A 20,154-nucleotide genomic window follows, 5' to 3' on the forward strand; every position below is an offset into this window, starting at 1 on the left:
CTTTAAACTGATGTTTAGGAAACTGTTTTCGATTGGATTTCCCATATAAAGTTTTCCAGACTTTTAACACATTAGAATCATTCACTTGAACTGGTGCTCTTTTGATACTCCGATGATAGGTATGATTGTAAGCATACACTAAATCCGGTAAAACTTCTAAATACCGTCTGGTTTTATGACGAGTAAAATAACGCCACATGCGTGCTTTGAGTGTACGCTGAAATCATTCCACGATACTGGCTTTAGTGTCCGTATTACGAGTGGTAAAAAATGAATGGATTTGAAAGCTTGTAAGAATTCTCGATTGGTAAATTCTTTTCCTTGATCCGATTGAATGCGGACGGGACGTCGACCGTCTTGTTGAAAAATCTCTTGTAATCCTCGAATCATTTCTTTTCCTGTTTTCTGTTTTAAAGGCACTACCCAGGCATATTTAGATAAGACGTCAATGGCACATAATAAAAACGTATATCCATCATTATGTTTCTTTAAACTGGACACATCTTCTAAATCTAATTGCCATTGTTCATCTATATCTGTCACTCTAGTCTGTTGTCTCCGGAATTTTCTTTGAATGGGTTTATGTAAGGTATAAGTATCTTGCTCTTTTAACCATTCTCGAATCTTTTTCAGGGAAATTCCTAAAGGTTTGACCTGACGATACAAAGCTTGTATTCCTCCGTACCCTCTTTTAGGATCATAATAAATCTCTTTTAAAATATCTTTCACTTGTTTCTTTTTCATATTTTAGGTAATGAAAGCCAATTTTCGTCGATTTGTCCTAATTTCTTTTCTTCTTCGAGTTTGGCTTTTAATTTCTTTTTAGCTCTAAAGGGACTATATCTGGATCCTACCCTTGTCCCTACAGGGGTTGAAATGGATTTTTTAATGACGGTTCCTGGTTCTTCTATGGGTCTACTCACTGGAGTGTCAAAAAAGGACTTTCGTCTATTTCGTGACTTTTAGGAGTACTGATTTTTCCAGGTCTCTGCATGGCTTTTATAAGGTTTCCATTGCTCACGTATTCCAGAGGAGTACGCGTCTCTTTTAAAGCTTGAGCAAATTCATCTAATCCTTTAGGAAGGGAATGATTTTTACGAGAATGAGATCTCATACTATCAGCCATTAAATCCACAATGTTAGAATCGGGAACTTTTTGACCTCGATTACTAAATTCACCTTCTTTATTCCAACTCAATACCTTGGTTTTCTTTAAATGCTTTAATAATAATCCAGCTTTTCTTCTCATGTTTTTATTGACTATTTCAAGGATTTCATCTTCAATTTAAGCTGGGGCTGCTGGTAATGCTGCTGCTGCTGCTGGAGCTGCTCCTGCTGCTGGAGCTGCTGCTGCTGCCGGGATTTTCAGTTTAGAAATAGGCTCCTGTCTAGCTTGTTGTAAATAATTCCTATATCGATGAAGTTCCTGGCCATATAAAGCGACTTTTTCTTCTGGGGTTAAATCTTCACGTCTTGTAATCTCGTCCAATTACTGACCTAAACTGATGGTTGATTGAAATTCCGGAGGTTTGGGTAATTTTGCCTTGAGATCATTCAATAAGACTTCAGGAACTAACACCATTTTACGCCTCATTTTTTTTTCTTCTTGATGACTTTATAGACGGATTGACCGGCACCAACAATAAAGGTGCTGCTGAGATTAAAAGGGGTAAAATGTTTCCTCCTTTTTGTTGAAGTAATAAAGCTCGTCGTTTCTGGACAGATTGAGATTTGACCAGTCTCCTGAAGATGTGTTTCTTAAGACCTAGTTTTCGTTTATGAGCCCAACTAAGAGGTAACACTCCTTTTAATAGGTTGTACACGATCTCGCAGATTTTGAGAATACAATCTCCAGAACAATGTTTTAAAATACCCGTCTTTAATGGAGAGGAATAGTGAGGGTCAGATAACACTCTTAAAAGAGGCCAATGAGGTTTTAATCGTCTAGAACAGCAAGTCCTTCTTTTCTTCTTCTTCTTAGCCATCATGGGGTTAAAATGAGGACATGTCCCAGGTTTCTCCCCTTTTTATACTCTCAAGGAGGAGCATACATGTCGTGTTTGTTCTTCTCGTGTTTGTCACTATTTTTCTGTGTGACGTAGATTTTGGAACAATATCGGCATTTATATCTCATTCCTTTAGGAAGTTGAGGTGTAGAAGCGGTCAGAGGTTGAAAGCGTGCTATTTTAGGAGTGTGAATGGGTACTTTAATTCTAGGAGTGTGAATGGGTACTTTAATTCTAGGAGAGGGAATTCCCACATTGACTTGAGGAAACATTTTTAAATCGGTAGCTCCTTGACTGCCTATGGGTCCCATAGGACGATCCATTCTCATTTTAGCTTGTTTTTTTAATAACTCCCCAATAGTTTTTTGTCTTTGTTCCTTATAATACTGATTGATTTCGTTTTTTAAACTTTCAGGCATGGCTTTTCGTTGAGCTGGAGTTTTTGGAGTAGTTTTTTTCTTTCTACCACCAGGGGCTTTTCTTTGAGCAGCAGCAGCAGGTTTTCTCTTTTGAGGTTTTCTCTTAGGAGGTTTTCTCTTAGAAGGTTTTCTCTTCTTTCTGGTCTTTTGAGCTGCTCCCCCTACTCGGACCATCCAATCTGGAAACACTCTTTGTTTCTTATTATTGACTCGCACTACCACTCTTTTTAAACGACAAACACGTCATTTCTTAGGTGCATTCCATTTAAATAAATGACGAATGATGACTCCGCCTAGAAATCCGGCTCCTCCGCGTTTTAAAATGGCATTTTTTCTGTCTTGATCACTCGCCGACTTATCGGCTATGATACTTAAATCTTGACGATGATAATTAATAAACTTTTGGGTCTGTTCATTGATAGGTAAGACCCCACGTATCAAATTTCGAGCTCCCATAGCAAACCAATTCAATAAGGCTTTACGCCCTAATTCGATTAAATGGGCTCGCTTGTCAGGATCTCGCTCTCGCTGTAAACGTCGTAACGTTTTCACTAATTACTCTTGGCTGAGAGAGGTCGACCCATGACGACTGTATAATGATAAATGACAAGTTTAATGTTGGTACATTTTTATTTATACTCTTGTGGCATGTGTATAGTTAACAATTCAAACAATCGACTTCTCAATCTGTATTCGTCTGAGGTCTGTGGATTCAAGTCAACCAGGAGATACCCGTGAGGAACACTGGTGGCTTCTTGATAGGCCGACATCAAATGAGGTAAGGCTAACTGTCGACTCAAGACACTGATTTGAGATTTGTCTCTGGGATTTTTAAACAACACTAAATAATGAGCATTCAAACTAATGGTGCGATGCTGTGGTGCCCGGTCAAATAAATTCTGAGTGATGTAAATCACACTGGTATTCCGATGATGCGCTTTACGGGTAAACCAATCCACGACCGATTCGATGGCTTTTCCTCCCATCATGTCGTCAAAAATGAGTAAGTGAGGAATAATTAAATTGGCCACTAATTTCTCATCGTCTTCTGGAATATTTCGAATGAAGGAGACCTGATCTATTAAAGAAGTATAAGCAGGTTGCCATTCTCGATAACACCAGACAATTTTTTGTGGCATGGGGGTAATCCAATGTAAATTTTCCTCTAATTTTTTAACAAATTCCGTTTTCCCCGATTTAGAAGGTCCTGCTACCACCATGGTAAATTCGTGTTTCAATTGAAAAGACGGGAGTGTCTCGTCAGGTTTCATGATGATAAATGAAGAGAAAAATATGGTTTCAATCCTTTTTATTCATAGTCAACACAGAAATATACGTTGAGTTCTCTTCACATCGGCTAGACAGATGGGGCAATACCGGAAGGTGGGAGCACATAATGAACAGCAACATACGTGTCCACAAGGGAGTAAAGCAATTTGTAATTCTCCCTCTAAACAAATGTGACATTTTCCTGTTGCCTGAATCTCTGTAGAGGTTTGGTCTAGTAGAGGTTTGATATGAGGTGAAGGTTTGTATCCCAAACGGAGTAAATGGTTAATGAATACATTCATCACCCACTCACGTCCTTTATAGGTATTGATGTAAGGACAATTAGGGTTCCAATAAGCATGTTCTACATAAGGATCGTCTTTAGGTTCCCAGTTGGTGAAAGTCATACCACAATGAAAACAGATGGTCTTATCACTCACTCCCCTGTAATAAAATCCGGCTTTGGCTAGGTTGGGTAATAATCCTTTTAAAGACTCGGGCCATCCATCTTCAAAGGTAGCTTCTCTCTTTAAGAGCAGAGCATAGTTAGGGTAAACAGGAAGCCCCTCTGGCTCCCTAGAATGAACAGCCATGACTGAAGTGTTAAAATATTTTTTGCCCCCTTTTTATAACCCATCATTTTTGGGGTTTTCCTCATCAAATAACAACACATTTTGAAATACAGTATGTTTTTAATAACCATAAGGTAAAGTGTTATAATCTTCCATCAATTGTCTCTTATCATAGACAATTCTATATTGTTTTTCTAAAGGTACTGTCTTGACTTCATGTTGACGAGTCCTCTGTATTTTGTAAGGATAAGAGACTTGGATTTCATCAATTTCTTTCTTGAGCATTTTTTCTAATGTCTCTGGTGACACGATATTGGAAGCCCGATAATTAAGAGTCAATCCTTTGACTTTACACACGGAATTTCCCTTGGCGGTGAGGTAAGCATAATTTTTGGGGCCTCCTACATGAATTTGATAATGTGGTCCCCGTCTAATTCATCGGTCCATTCTCCTAAACTGTTGCCAAGGGTAGGATTAAATTGTCCCTCCTTATGTTGGTATATGATACTGTCCGTATCGAAATAACGGACCCGATTTCCTAAAGGTTGTAAAGTCTTGAGAGGTGTAATCGGGCATGAGCGGTAGTGAAACAGGCCAGTACCACGTTTCCGAAGGGACACTCTTCTACAAATTCCTGTTTCTCTTGATAATTCACCAGCATCATGTCCGATTCTAGCTGCTCTTTATTTTCTAAGAGTTCTATCCCTTTGATGTCAATGGTCGAATCTTGTAAGAGTTGCTGTAATTCCTCTTTTTCGGTTAAGTATCGGGTTTTAGGTAATAGCAGGCGTTGAGCGAATTTTCCCCACAAGCAATTTAAAAAGAGTTTGGCTATCGTTCTTCGCACCGGATTTTTTTCTATACTTAACAGGTCCATTCTAATACCTTCTCTTTCTATTACTTTACGAATGTAATCTAGTTTCTGTTCCTCCGTCTGACAATTAGGTGGGAATCCAGAAGCTTCCTGTTTGATCTTTAAGAAGGTATCGATGTAAGATCTGAATAAATCTTTACTGCTTTCTGGAAAATGCCAAACCTCGTAAATCCGCTCTAAAGTATATCCCATGTCTAGGGCTTTATGTAATTCTGTAGTCACCCAAGTACCTGTAAGACTGCGTTCCTGGTCTGTGTGTTGACATCGATGTTTAGAAGTAGAGCCCTGTCGTTCCGCACAAGTTCGACATAATGGAAATAATAACTTACCTCCCGTGCGATAAGGTAAAACGGGATGATAAAGGCCTCGGGGTGGTAAGACCCGACAGTGAATGAGACCGAAATAAGTTCTCAAGTCCTGGAATTGGTCTGTTATGATCTCAGGATGGCCTAGGGGAAAAAGTCTGTGTTTTAATACGTAAGGGTATAAGGAACAGACGTCCACGTATCTCATGTCCCCCTCCTCACAATACAAGCGTGTAGAATTCGCTCGGCCTCCGTACAGAGCTTCTCGGGGGTTCAAAGGATCTGGAATGTCCAGGTCTCGTACATAATTCTGTAATGTCACCTCTCTTTGTACTTGTTGATCGAAATCGTGTTCCCAGATACTATGTACGGAATACCCCATTTCCTCTAAGACCGTATTCCTCCTTAAAGTTTCCTCGTGTAATTTCTGGTAAGTAAATTGTGTCCGGTGAGGATGAGGTTCGGTCTGTAAATTCGGATAGCAGGTAGGGCATCCGTGCCAATAGCATCCGTAAAATTCGTAGATGGTGCGAGTAGCTTCCTGGTATCCGTCTACAGTATAACTTCCGATCTTGACTTCTCCTCCGTTTCTAGCATGTCGTATGTGAGATCCGCTCTGGTGACTCATCCAGGTTAGCCAACGACAGGCTTTGGCGGAATATTGACGCGCAGGCTGATACCCCATGTTGGGAATGATGGCAATGGTATCTTCGGGCATGAATCCTCGACGGTAAGCTAAATTGGCCGCACTGGCAAAAGTGATGGATTCCTGGAAGGGGTCTACATTGACCAAGGTCTTGAGAGTGGCTCGAAACTGAGCATATATATATAATATATTCAATATATATATATATATATATATATATATATATATATATATATATATATATATATATATATATATATATATATAATATATTCAATATAATAATTTAAAGCAAACTCCCGGTATGTCTGACCTACAAGAGTTGTCCCAAAAAGTAAGACATTGAAAACTATTTTGTTTCTTTTTGCTGAATTAATTTAATTTATTTTCTTGCCGTAGTAAAAAGCAACATATAAGGAATGACTTTGATAGCTATCCACGTTATACTGGTATAACCTGGGTTGGGGCAGATTACGCGAAGCGGTTTATAAAAAAGCGTAAACTGTTTCAACCCAGGTTATACCAGTATAACTAGGGTACAGTACAGGCAACGCGGATCCCGTATTAGACCGCGTCCCCTCGGCGGTGTGTTAATCCTTTCCGCGTTACACCGTCGCGGGTTTTGATCGCGGTACTACCTGCGACCGTGTTTACACCGCGGCGGGGTCAGCTACCGTTATTCTGCAGTTTGAGTGTTTTTACCTGTAAACGGTTGTCGATAATCACGTTGAGTGAATGGTTATAAAAAATAAATAAGTTTACGGTCGGAATTTTTTTTCAAATATATGCATAATATTGTGAACATGTATAAATGCTGTACTACTATTATTTTTTTCTTTGATTTCAAATATTAAGTCACTAATTTTTCCCCAGTATTATTTACCGATATCCGAACTATAACATTCGTAATTCCCTAAAGTAATGACACGTTTATCTAGAAGTATGCATCATGTAAAAGCTAAATATTGTACGTCGATCTGCTCTGAAATTTGGATTAAATATGTTGTCAGCTCATTTAGAGTTTTAATCCATCTGTTTTTATATTTTAAAAAATTCTATCTTGTAATTCTTAACTAATTCATTTCAATCTTAGATACTTGTCATCGTTTCAAAATAAAAATTGCATCAAAATGCAGTTTCCTCGATCAGCTTGTGCGGTCCGTTTTCTAGACTATTTTTCCTCTGCTTTAATATCAGTATTGAAGATCACGTTAAGTGAATAAAATGTTATACTAGAATTCGTGCATCTCAATTCAGAAATGTCTTTAGTCATATAGCAAAATGACGTGTTTTTTTTTTCAAAAAAAATTGAAGATGTTGCCATTTTGTTTTTCAGATTTATCACATAAAATTCAAATGTACAGTTCTCTCAGATGCCCCTTTCTTTATCCAGTAATTGTAGAATAACTCTTTGTTAATTGAAAGTATGGAGTATACTTCTCGGTCGATCGCACACAACTGACCATGTACCGTTACTCAGGCGCAAACCCTGGAGCGTTATGTAATACTTCCTGTTCTTATATACACAGACGGTCAGTATTTATTTCAAAACCTCTGACCTTAAAAATCACTTCATATATCTCTTACTTGTCCTATCTTCAATAAGTTATAAAACACAAATTTTTGGGTCTTTTTTTTTTATTTTCTAAGAAGACAAGCAATAGAAACATACAGTTTATTTTCTTATGAATTACAGAACAACTCATACAATTGAACATGCAGATATTTAACATTATATTCAAAAGATTATAACACAGTCTTGTCAACTTAAAAGTTGACCACTGTAAACACAACTAGCATAAGAAACAATGCCAAATCACACAAGTTTCATATAATGTCAGTAATTCATCCCAAGGTGAGCACAAAGTCTATTCCGTGAAAGTAAATACAGCGTCGTCACACGTGGGCTCCAGGGGAGAGATGGAAATGTCACAGACGGAAATGTCACTTAAAGCATTGACCTTCTTGCATCTTTTGTCGTTCCTTCGAAGTGACTCGTTAACTCTGGAAACAATACGCTCTCTCCACGCATCATCACTGGCAACCTCAGGATAAAAGAAACACACATATTTCCGAACAACTGTCTTCCTCACGGGGTCCAATTCCTTTTTGTTGTGTTTTCCGCCGCCATACCAGTTATACTGGAAACGCAAATTCCCCTCTCCATAGAGCTCTGGCAACAATCTCCTGGATAGGTTAACAGCAAAGTTCCCAGCGTTTCTGGAATCTCTCACGATCTGTCGGAGTTCGCTGTCTTCAAACTTGTATTCCTCTGGAATATCACTGACATGTAGATTATCGTCACCGGTTGGTTCACTTGTCACAGTCGGTGTTTCCTGTGGTCTTTCACGCTCGGAGTTTCGGCCAATGTCAATCAAAATGTTGGTGTTCCCTAGGAGAGTCTTCAGAGTGGCCTCATAAGCCGCACTTCGACGATTGGAAGCGTCAACCTTTTTATTTAAAATGTCTATTGTCTGTTGCATATCACTCATCTTCTTCATCATGCACATTAGGGCAGAGTGCACGCTCTCTTCCCCCGTAGATTGCCTGTAGGCTCGGAATCGCACAGGAGTTGGATGGTGTAGGAGGCTTTCTGTTGGAGTGGATGGCGTGCCCGTCGATGTGGTCGGCGTTTCTTTTGGCTCTGTCTGAGTCGCAAGCGCATCGTGGCTGCTAACTGTCGGTTGCGCCGTGACGGAAACATCAGGTGGGGATCCATCAGCAATGACGGTTGCTCTAGGCTTTCCAGATTTCTCCTGAAATGGAATAAAAATTTAGTCTTCAATATTTTTTATTAAAAACAAATATTGCTATTCATACTTTAAATCATAAGATTCTCACATTTCCTAAGAATAGCTTGCAATACGTGTTATTAACAGTTGTTAAAAAAAAATATTCTTTTCAATATCTTACAATATCGATAATCATGATAAATTATACAACGTATTACACCAAACTCGAATTTATGTGTAATTTATTTTATTTATTTATTTTTATGTCTGGACTTTAGTCTGTTCAAGTGAAGGGGGATGTGTTTCACAGGATTTTATATTGCTGAAATTAGATACATGCAAGAACTATTTGTAAATTAATTTTGTATATGTGTAAAATGAAGTTTATTTTAAATATAGTAAACATTATGTTTATAACCGTAAAGTTCTTCCTAATTAAACTCATGTATTAAAAAAGGGGGGAATACACGAATGGGACGGGATTTTTTATATATATATATATTTCCACGAGTGCGAATGTACGCATCGAAGTAATATGAAATACAAGTAACACTTATGATTAAATAAAACGACTTCTTCCTACGTTGTGTTTAATCATTATGATAAAAAATCTGTTACGGGTGAATTGGTTGTCAAAAAGTTGGAAGGTAAATTTAAGATTGGATTTACCACTGTACCTATTACACAGTGTTAGTTAATTTCATCGCTTTTGTGTATATCAACGATACCAAGCGATCCTTTCTACCGTATCCCCTCGTGTTTGGTCAAGCGAAACGGCTTACCTGATAACTTGACAGCGATGGTTAAAAGTCAGTACACTTGGTACATGGAATCACTACACCTAAACAATTTTTTCCTCAATAAAATTAGAATTCGGGAAACTTAAAATAGATATTTAAAAAAAAAAAATCTATATAAAAAGGGGAAATTACTTTAGGAAGATATCAAGATAACAAAATAAAAAAACTCTATAAACCAAAACTAAATTGCGTAACACCAGGGGCGGATGTACGTCCCATGTAACATTGCGTAACTTGCTCAAGATTGTCAGCAAACCAACACCCCAACTACACCATTCTTACAGTATACGAAGAAGAAAATGGGGCGGATTCGTCACGAAGTAAAACTACGCATTATCCAAATGCACAGAAATGGTTCCTCAACTGCCGCAATACACAGAGAGCTGCGTTCTTTGGGACACACGGTTAGCAGAGACACTGTATCTTACTGGATACACAAGTATCAGATTGGATTATTTGGCGATATTCGTGAACCAGACACCCCAGTGGTATCGACGAGCGTTAGTCTGAGGGACACAGAACTGATAAAAGAATACATATCGAAAGACAGTACTGTATCAAGCACGGAAATCCATCGGATGCTGAGGGAAGACGGTGCAAGCTTTGGACTGAGTACAACAAAGTGGGCCATAACAGCAAGTGGTTTTACTCATTCTAAACCAAGATATGGACAAATGGTTCGTGACGCTAACAAAGTGAAACGAGTTGCATTCTGTGAACGTTTGATTGCCGAGAACGACAAGTTCGACGACGTTATATTTTCAGATGAGTGTTCAATTCAGCTACACCAAAACAAACTCTCTAGTTATCGACTCAAAGATTCCTGTGCTACAGTTCTACCAAAGCCGAAACACCCACTCAAGATCCACGTCTGGGCGGCGATAAGTAAACGTGGGGCCTCTAAAATTAGACTTTTTGAGGGCATAATGGATTCGACATTTTACATCGAGAACATATTGCGGGACACTCTCTTGCCATTTATTCAGACGAACTTTGGTACTGAACCTCACAGATTCCAGCAAGACAATGATCCCAAACATACATCCAAGATCTCCAGGAAGTTTATGAATGATAACCAGATCAATTGGTGGGATGAATGGCCGGCAGGTATTTATCTAATTTTTGTTATTTAATCTTAAAGACGTCATTATTAAAATTTTCGTTCAGCAATGTTTCAGAATTCATTAAGTTAAATGATAAATTAAATGATAACTGAATTGTCTTATTTATCTATGATTCTCTTTGTAATTTTCATCAATATTACAATTTATCTTTTTACTGATAATAATTTTTTTTATTGCAGAGAGCCCTGACCTCAACCCCATTGAAATGGTATGGAACGATTAAAGAGATGTGTTGCTAGGGAAGCCCCGAGGACAAAACATGATTTGCAGGAGTGTGTTATGCGATTCTGGAGGACGGAAATGACCCCAGAAAAGTTTTCTACCTACATTGACCATGTGTACAAAGTTGTTCCGGTGTGCGTACTGATGAAAGGAACTGCAACTGGTGATATGCCTAAAAAACTGTTCAACGAGAGATCGCGGGGGAAGAGTATCGCCCATTTCCAAAACCAGTTAACGTCAGATGAGGCCATTCGTTCCAAAGCCAACAGTCTACTTCAGGAGTAAATTCTGTGAAGTTGTGTGTAGTGCCATATGTGAACTGTGAACTTTATTATCTAGACATTCCTCAGACTTTGTGCATTTTACAACTAGCTTTGATGAATTTTTAACTGTTGACATAATTTATATTATATTTTGACAATTTATCTTAATAAAACATTCTAATCTTTGTATTAAAAAGTTGTAACTTCTTGGATTTAAGGGTATGAGATAAAAAAAGAACAACAAAAAAAATATGATATCGCAATAAGAACATGATAAGGGAACATTACAAATAATACGTGTGTATTTGTTTTATACCTGTTTCGTGGTTCAAATGATTGTGCATTTGTTATTGAAATCTCTTGATAAACGAACAAAGATAATAGTCAGGGTTCACTGCACACGGCTTGGGCACTTTGTATTACCGTGTTTTCAGTACTTAATATTCAATACATGAATTGATGATCAAGTGGTAATTAATAAACATAAGTCTTTTAGAAGTATAATTTTTTCAGAAATGTAGATCATTCAATCATAATTAAATTATTGAAAGTACAGAAGGAGATCAGGTTGATTCCATTTCTATCAACAGGTCCATATGAACAACCCAAACTACCAAAAATTCTTTGACAAAAAAAGGTTATCAGACGGTATTACTGAGGAGGCACTAACATACAGAAGCTTTGTTTTCTATTATAATAGTATTCAATTTATGTCCCCCTCCCGTGTCCCCGGTTCCTGTGGCTATAATAATAGAACCAATATGTAAAATCCTGCGTAATTGACAATTTGAACAAATTAACATGTACATGTATACATGTATGTAGCCCAAAGAAACATGGTCAGAATTATATACACATCGTTTATCACACACATTAATACACTACAGTCATTTTCTGTCATGCGCGGATATACATGTGCCCCCCCCCCCCCCCGAAGAATTCACGGAACCGCGCATATCTAACGTTTGAACTTATCTTCTCCTACTAAAAATAACAAAGGTTTACTTACAAGGGTCTTTGGAATTTTCCTTCGTTTTGGTGCTGGAGATGCTGGTGGAGAAGGCGATAGCGGGCTTGGAGGAGGGCTCGGAGATGATGGCTCTGTCAAACTTTCCATCTCTCTCATCCTCACTCGAAGCTCCTGTTCGGACCCGGTACCAAGAACTACGGCTAGATCCACTTCCTTAGGGCGACCCCACTGGACGTCATACTCTTCACCAACAGAAATCACAATGTCACTATCACATTTGAAGTACGCACGGCTCCTCACTTGGAAATTGTCATCACACAGATATTTGACTAGAAAATGTTTGTCTTCACGCACACCGGATCTCCTCGCCATTATACATGTACTAGTGAAATCGCAGAAAAATATATCCTTTCACTGCAACGACTTTTATGAAACTGAATAAAAAATGGCCCACAAGCACCACGCTAGTTCTAGGGATTTCCTTGAAGTTATAATTAAGAGTACATCGCTTTTGTTATGTCGTATGATCAATCGGCTATGGGGCTTGATATCAATTAAGGGAAAACAATTAAAATAATTATGTGTGCTGTTAAAGTAACCTGTGTTTATTTAATCATAATAGATGATAAGCCTGTCGGTGTTTCCAGATAACAAACAAATATCCACTATCATGATTTTTTTTTTTTTTTTTTGGATTTATTTCTCCGTTTGTTGAAACATTTTATTGAAAACTTTTTAATACTTCTATTCAAATTGTATTATTGATTGGGAACGATAAATTTATATAGAAGGAAATAATCTATACAAATTTACCTCTGTAGATTTTCATTTGAAATTGAAAAAAAAAAAAAGAAAGAAAGAGGAAAGCAGCTGATATGTGGAATTTCGGTGAGTTTAGCGAGCTCGCAATAAGGTCAAGTAGAACAAGTGTAAATCTTCATGGGCATGGTTTTCTCTGCTCTTGGTCTGTTAATCCATATACGCTGGAAATGATCGCAACTGAAACAGAATCCACAGAAAGCAGAATATATACGTATGCTTTCGTTTATTAACTAAAGTCAAATTTACCTCGTTTTTTTTTCTCGTGGATTTCTAAAAGCTGACCGAACTCGCACTGACTTTTAGCATGTGCATTTCATAAATTTAGTTAATTGTAGTTCGCATATTTTAAACAGTAAAATTATAAGCGCCCATTACGTTTTTGTTGTCTAGTTTAAATGACGAAGATAATAAAAGCACATTTTTGAATTATATACTATCGATCTTCACTGAGATCCTCATTTTATATATATTAAAAAATTATTAAGACAGCTTTTTATATTTCTGCTTTATTATCATTTTCAAATTACTTTTTTTCATTTTTTTCTTTCACATTTAAATAAGTAAAAATTAATTGATATAGATTCGTAAGTTATGCAGAGAAGTTGACATAAACTAATTTCGCTAATTTCTGTTCGGGGAGATAACTCCCGTTTGTTTACGATACTTTTTGATCGATGATTTAACCGCGGCGGGGACAGGTAGGTGATCAGTTGACCGCGGAGGGAACACGGTTTACCTGTCTCACCTGGCCAAATCCCGCGTTGTGTATATACCGCGACGGGGCGCGGGAAATACGGGATCCGCGTTGCCTGTACTGTAGCTATCTTACTGGCAAACCACTCTGGATTAAGGGACTTATTAAAATTTACCAATGTCCATAATTTTTATTAGATTTAAATTTCTCTTCTATCAAATGTCGCCTTAAATTGTAAGAAGCAGAGAATACACAGAGTTTTACACTGACGTGACCCATAACGTTCCTCGCGTCTGAATTAACAAAAATCTAGACCTGACTATTTTCGGTGCGGATGCAAAAACTGTCCTTGAATCTCATATGAGATTATATCAAACCTTTCTAAAGTTCTAGTGTGTAATGTCGCATCTATATCCTTTTCCGTCTCTGAAGCGAAGAAACCAAATTCAAAATAATTTTATTTCATCCCAGTAAAATTTGCAATTATATGTTAAAAAAATTTAACGAGAAGACATATTGATTTTTTTTTTATCTCAATAGTTATAATTTTACCTCATCTTGATATGTTGAAATTCCTGACAAATTCGCCTATGTTTTTAAAAAATTATACGACCTAAGAAATTCTTTCCGTAAAATTGGTTCAAAAACGCCATTTATCAATATATTTATGTAGGAAAGCGTAAAAAATAGTACCAAATACTATGCCGCGATTACAGTAATATAGAATGAAAACCACGTAGGCAAATTTGAAAAAAAAAATCACAGATAATATGCTGTTAATATTAAGAAATATCAAATTTTCAGGATATGATTTTTTCCGCAGTAAACCCGCAACCTAGCTTTACGTTACCTCGAGATTTTTTCAATCGAGTTGAGACGCCACCACTTTCTACATGTGTAGTAGGGGGCTGCAAATAGACATTTGTCTTGCCTCTGATAAAAGTCTTGAAATTTCATTGGTCGAAAAGAATACGTATTAAATCATATTATGCTGCCTACCCACATCATATTGCTAATGCCCCCCCCCCCCCCTCCACGTAACCTACCCACCACACATCAAATCAATATGCCCCCTCCACGTGACCTACCCACCACACATCAAATCAATATCACACCTCCCAACCTTATCAATATTCAGGGTCATGAAACCAAGGGAGCATTATTATTTCCACAAAGAGAGACAACTCAAGAATTTTTTAATGGTATAGTCAATTTCTTTTATCGATTTAGATACATCGTTTGAAATTTGTAAAGTGTAATTAATTGTAAAAAAAAAAGAAAAAAATTATTATGGTTTCATATCCTTTATTTAATTAATCAGGATCACATCCGATCAATGTTTATGTTGAGTTAGTATAACAACAACACAGTCTATCTAATTTCACTATACATGAATGTGTAACTTAATTTCCATTTGATAAATATCCTGATTTTCAAGCATACAGTATTTGATTTCACATGTATCTGGTAGACGTAAATATTTCTGGAAGGTATCTACCTACAAAATTACATTCAGTTAATATTTGGTTAAAGTTAAATCATTTAACAAAAAATGTACATACAGGTATGTACAAAATTTATAACTCAGGACTCGTCTATAAAAAAAATGGCAATGTGAACAAACATCATGTGTTCATTTTTATTTAAAAGAAATGAACTCCTATAGGTAGATAGACAATGGAATGTTGTACAACAAATGAAGTTGTTAATTACAGAGCATATGTTATGATAAAAATTAAATTGTTTAACTATGAAGATTAATTTTTTTTTAAAAATTTCTAGATATCCTTCACAAGCTCCCTAAATGTTAATCAACTTATAATAAACAAAACTAAATACATGTACCTACTGAATTCTAGTTTTTTTCCTTCCTATATAAACAGATTCAAATTCCATTTTTTAAAATGATAAATCTAAATAAAAGCCACTGAAAGACTAACATTGTGTTTATTTCTTTACTGATAATCTGTTTTAAAATACATGTGTAATTAAAATACGTGATACATGTATATTAGACATGCAGTACCAGTGAGGGCTAGTTATAGCCCCCTACTTTTTTCAAAACATATTCTACTACTGTTTTATTATTAAATAAAATATGAAGAGACAAGTTTTATGTTGCATAATATTTTGTAAACTATGGACTCTCTGAATAGGCAAATTCTTCTTTTCTTAGGAAGGGGTCCCCAAATGATGTTTGGACAGTTATTAAGAATAGAAAAGATTCATTCCAATCCTCATGAATTCAGCAATCATTTGTTACATTGCTTGGAAAATATAAATGCAATAATATATAAGATTGCTTTATTTATAATGCATCATCCATTAATTTGAATCAATATAATACAGTCAAACCTTATCTTGAACTCAATGGACCGATGAAAAACTTTGAGATATTCAAGGGGTTGAGAGCTTGAGGGTAAGATACAAGAAGAAAAATGTGGTTCAAGGGACTTCAAAATGACTTTGACATCTCCATAGTGATCAAGATATCACTCAGTGTTCGAGATACCAAAGTGAACCCTAAACTGAGTATATAAAAATCATACTACATGTGTCATATCAATAACAGCGTGCTCCTTTGTTAGATCAAGCATGCTTAAGTTTCACATGTTGAAAACCATATTTCTCATTAACTGGATGTTAAATTTCAATGAAATGAATACTACTTTGCATATGAAATAGAGAATCCAGCAATACACTGATAATACTGAGCAGTCGCATCTAATCATTGTTTACAATGACAGCATTTGTAATAAGCAACAGCACATGGTCAGTGAAAACCATTGTCGGATTCTCTGGTCATGTGCAAAATAGTATTTCTTATCATTGAAATTATATGTCCAATTAATGTAAAATATGGAGATCAACATGGGAAACAACATGCTTTATCAAACAAAATGACATGCTGTTATTGGAATAGCAGTATATGCCATATATGGATGCAAAATCAATTTATTATTATACAGTTAAAGTATTTCATTGAGGGAGTTAGCGAGATTTCAGTTCCCCAAGGTCAGGACTTCTTTCCGAGGTGAAGCCGAGGGAAATAGTCCTGGTCGAGGGGAACTGGAATTTTGCTAACTCCCTCAATTGTATACTTTTAACTGTTTTATTATACCGATACAAACGTAAAATGTAGAGGATTCAGATAACGTGATTTCAAAGCAGGGATTAGCTCACTGAACTTACACATGGGGATTAGTCCATTCACATATCATACCAATGTTAAAGTAAAACCTAAAGGATTACGTATAACCGGGAATTAGCTTTCGAAGCAGGGATTAGCTCACTTGACTAACACATGGGGATTAGTCCATAGTCCATTCTTAACGATTTCTACGGAAATAGTCACATCTAACGATCTAATGTTATACAGGGAAAAAATCAGTAGAGGTTTAATAATGTTCATCAATAATATGCATGAGAAAAAGATTTGTACAAAATGAACCAATTAAATAAAAATAAATCATATGCATTTCCAAGTGTTAGCAAATCATTTATTTAGGTAATACTGATGAATGTCAACATACCCCAGGTAGTCGAAATTGTTTGATTTTAAGATACTGAAGTTTAGCTGTACTTAATTATACTGCACTATATTCAAATGTTTCTCAACAACACACATTTTTCAACTGTGTTGTAATGATAAGAGTTAAGCCCCTTTTCTATGCCCTAAAATATTGTTTTCCTTTCTCTGATATTTGTAGATACTTTAACCACATGTATAGAGTTTGTGAGCTCTGTTGATTATTTATAACCACCTATTTTAAGTTGCAACTAGTTTCATGTTTAAAGATGAATTGAAAGAGAAAAAGATCAAAAAAAAAAAAACAAAAAACTCAAGTCTCCTTAAAATTGGAAATAAAATTATGAAAACTTATTTTAGCCCCCTCTTAGCTAAGGTCCATGAAATGAAAAAAGGATTTTCCAATATTTACGTAAGATCCCCCCTTCTTAACTATTTCCAGATTAATATTTTACCCCTTATTATGGCCCATCCTTAACCCTGGATTATGGGATTCTTTACTAAGATAAATTTATTCATGCATAATAATATGATTTATGGTGGGCCTGACTTTTAAAAGGCTTTTACCCTAAATATTTAGAACAGAACTTTCATCCCCCACTGTGGCTCTACACTACCCACAGGGAATATGGTTCGAACAAATCTGAATCTGCTCTGCACTATCTCAGAGGATGCTAGCAAGATGATATGAGTATAATGACTTATCATGACCTGTCTGTTCTTGACAAGAATTAAGACTTTAACAAGAGGCCCATGGGTTCACCTGAGCACAACGGCGAGGAAAAAGCACAAATCAGTTCAATATTGAAAAGTTTACTTGGAAGGGGGGGGGGTTGAATTATATACTACTGGAGGATGCCTCAATATCCATATAGCATATAACTTTGCTGTTCTTGAGAAGAAGATTTTTAAAGATTTTTTTCCACTATACTACTTTGTAAAAACTTGATCCCCCATTGTGACCCCTCCCTACCCCAGGGATCATGATTTAAACAAATTTGAATCTTCACTATACTGTATGAGGGTGCTTACATGTCAATATGACTAAACATAGTTTTTCTGTTCTTAAGAAGATTTTTTCCTCTATTTTCTTATGTAAAACTTTGATCCCCCATTGTGGCCCCACCTTATCTCCGGGGATCATGATTTAAACAAAATTGAATCTACACTACCTGATGATGCTTCCATATGATAATCACCAATCCTGACTTTGCTGTTCTTGAAAAGAAGATTTTTAAAGATTTTCTATTAATATATTTCTATGTAAAATTTGATTGGCCATTATGACCCCTCCTTATTCCCAGGCAGAGCTCCGGATAATTTTTTACCTCAAAGTGTATTTACTTCCTGATTTTCAAATCAATGCAGATTTTGCTTTTCAGCAAAATAATCAATGAGTATTTTGTTAATCTTTTGCTCTTTTGACATCTAATGTAATTTTTAGCTTGTTATCGAAATAAGTGTTTTTGAAAGAGGAATATAAAAAACGGATAGTTTCTGCATTAATCAATTAGGTTAATGAAATTTTAAAAAAAAATTGTCAGCTTTTAGCTATAACCGAGAAACATTTCGTTTCTTTCATCAGAAAGACAATACGGTAAGCAAAGTTACCACAGGCACACAGAACTCCATTTAAGATTAGGCCTATATCGACCATAGCAAGAGTTTACTGAGAAAAATATCCTTCCTTTGGCCAGATAAAATTAATCTTTAGATTCTCATCCCCACCTCCCCCTCTCAAAATGTCCCACTTGTTTTTTTTTTTTTTTTTAATCAAAAACATATACAGTATTAGGTTTTGCTAAATTGGCATCGATCGAGGTAATAGTTTTAGAGTTACTACCCGTTTGCATTAAAAGTCGCGTGGTGCTATTTATAGCACAGGAGCATGTGGAAAGCAAAAAAAAATCCTTTTGATAAAAATTGAAACACTGAGCTGACCTCATTTCACATAATTAATTAAATCGTACTTGCACCATTCAATCCGTCGTATACAGTACTTTGTAGTGTAATGCTTATTTATGATTTTTAATGCGTAATTGTACGCCCTGATTTAATTTCTAATGCGTATTTAAAAAATTCAATGCATATTTCTGCAAATACGCACCTTATCTGGAGCTCTGCCCAGGGGTCATGATTTAAACAAATTTGAATCTACACTACCTAAGAATGCATGCTTCCATATAAATATCACCAATCATGGCTTTACTGTTCATGAGAAGATGATTTTTTAAGAATTTTTCCTATATATTTCTATGTAAAACTTTGATTGGCTATTATGGCCCCTCCCTACCCCCAGGGGTCATGATTTGAACAAATCTGAATCTACACTACCTGAGGATGCTTCAATATTAAAAATACCAATCATGGTTTTGCTGTTCTTGAGTAGAAGATTTTTAAAGATTTTTCTATATATTTCTATGTAAAATTTTATTGGCCATTATGACCCCACCTTATTCCCAGGGGTCATGATTTGAACAAACTTGAATCTACACTACCTAAGAATGCTTCCATATAAATATCACCATCATGGCTTTACTATTCATGAGAAGATGATTTTTAATAATTTTTCCTATATATTTCTATGTAAATTTTTGACTGGCTATTATGGCCCCTCCCTACCCCTGGGAATTTGAACAAACTTGAATCTACATTTTGTCAAGAAACTTTCACTTAAATTTATTTTTTTTTTTCTAGCCCTCCGGTTCTTGAGAAGAAGATTTTTAAATACAGCCATTTTTCACTATTTCTTAGATATCTCCCCTTGAAAGAGGGTGTGGCCCTTCATTTGAACAAACTTGAATCCCCTTTACCCAAGGATAATCTGTGCCAAGTTTGTTTGAAAATTGGCCCAGTGGTTCTTGAGAAGAAGATGAAAATGTGAAAAGTTTACAATGACAACAACGA

General features: G+C 36.1%; 3 protein-coding genes across 3 annotated transcripts; all 3 read right to left on the reverse strand.

Moving 5' to 3' along the window:
- Nucleotides 1-3,744: 3,744 nt before the first annotated feature.
- LOC133193224 (baculoviral IAP repeat-containing protein 7-B-like) lies at nt 3,745-4,287 on the reverse strand. Its single transcript, XM_061329186.1, has one exon. It carries the CDS (start codon nt 4,285-4,287, stop codon nt 3,745-3,747), a length of 543 nt encoding a protein of 180 aa, XP_061185170.1.
- A 517-nt stretch (nt 4,288-4,804) lies between these two features.
- LOC133193225 (uncharacterized) lies at nt 4,805-6,163 on the reverse strand. Its single transcript, XM_061329187.1, has one exon. It carries the CDS (start codon nt 6,161-6,163, stop codon nt 4,805-4,807), a length of 1,359 nt encoding a protein of 452 aa, XP_061185171.1.
- A 1,796-nt stretch (nt 6,164-7,959) lies between these two features.
- On the reverse strand, nt 7,960-12,574 carry LOC133193061 (uncharacterized). The gene is made up of 2 exons (XM_061329048.1): nt 12,242-12,574; nt 7,960-8,847 (listed from the first exon to the last, which is right to left on the reverse strand). Exons 1-2 carry the CDS (start codon nt 12,572-12,574, stop codon nt 7,960-7,962), a joined length of 1,221 nt encoding a protein of 406 aa, XP_061185032.1.
- Between the last annotated feature and the right edge of the window lie 7,580 nt (nt 12,575-20,154).

This window comes from Saccostrea echinata, unplaced genomic scaffold (genome assembly GCF_033153115.1).
Source record: "Saccostrea echinata isolate AGI-Se365-2 ecotype Australia unplaced genomic scaffold, CSIRO_AGI_Sech_v1 ptg000027l, whole genome shotgun sequence".
Classification (NCBI taxonomy): domain Eukaryota; kingdom Metazoa; phylum Mollusca; class Bivalvia; order Ostreida; family Ostreidae; genus Saccostrea; species Saccostrea echinata.

Bases quoted from the DNA above. Each gene is read 5' to 3' on its own strand.
- LOC133193224 (XM_061329186.1), bottom strand. From the start codon at position 4,287: ATGGCTGTTCATTCTAGGGAGCCAGAGGGGCTTCCTGTTTACCCTAAC.
- LOC133193061 (XM_061329048.1), bottom strand. From the start codon at position 12,574: ATGGCGAGGAGATCCGGTGTGCGTGAAGACAAACATTTTCTAGTCAAA. The intron at 8,848-12,241 runs GTAAGTAAACCT...ATTCCATTTCAG, and splicing joins GGAAAATTCCAAAGACCCTT to GAGAAATCTGGAAAGCCTAG.
- LOC133193225 (XM_061329187.1), bottom strand. From the start codon at position 6,163: ATGCCCGAAGATACCATTGCCATCATTCCCAACATGGGGTATCAGCCT.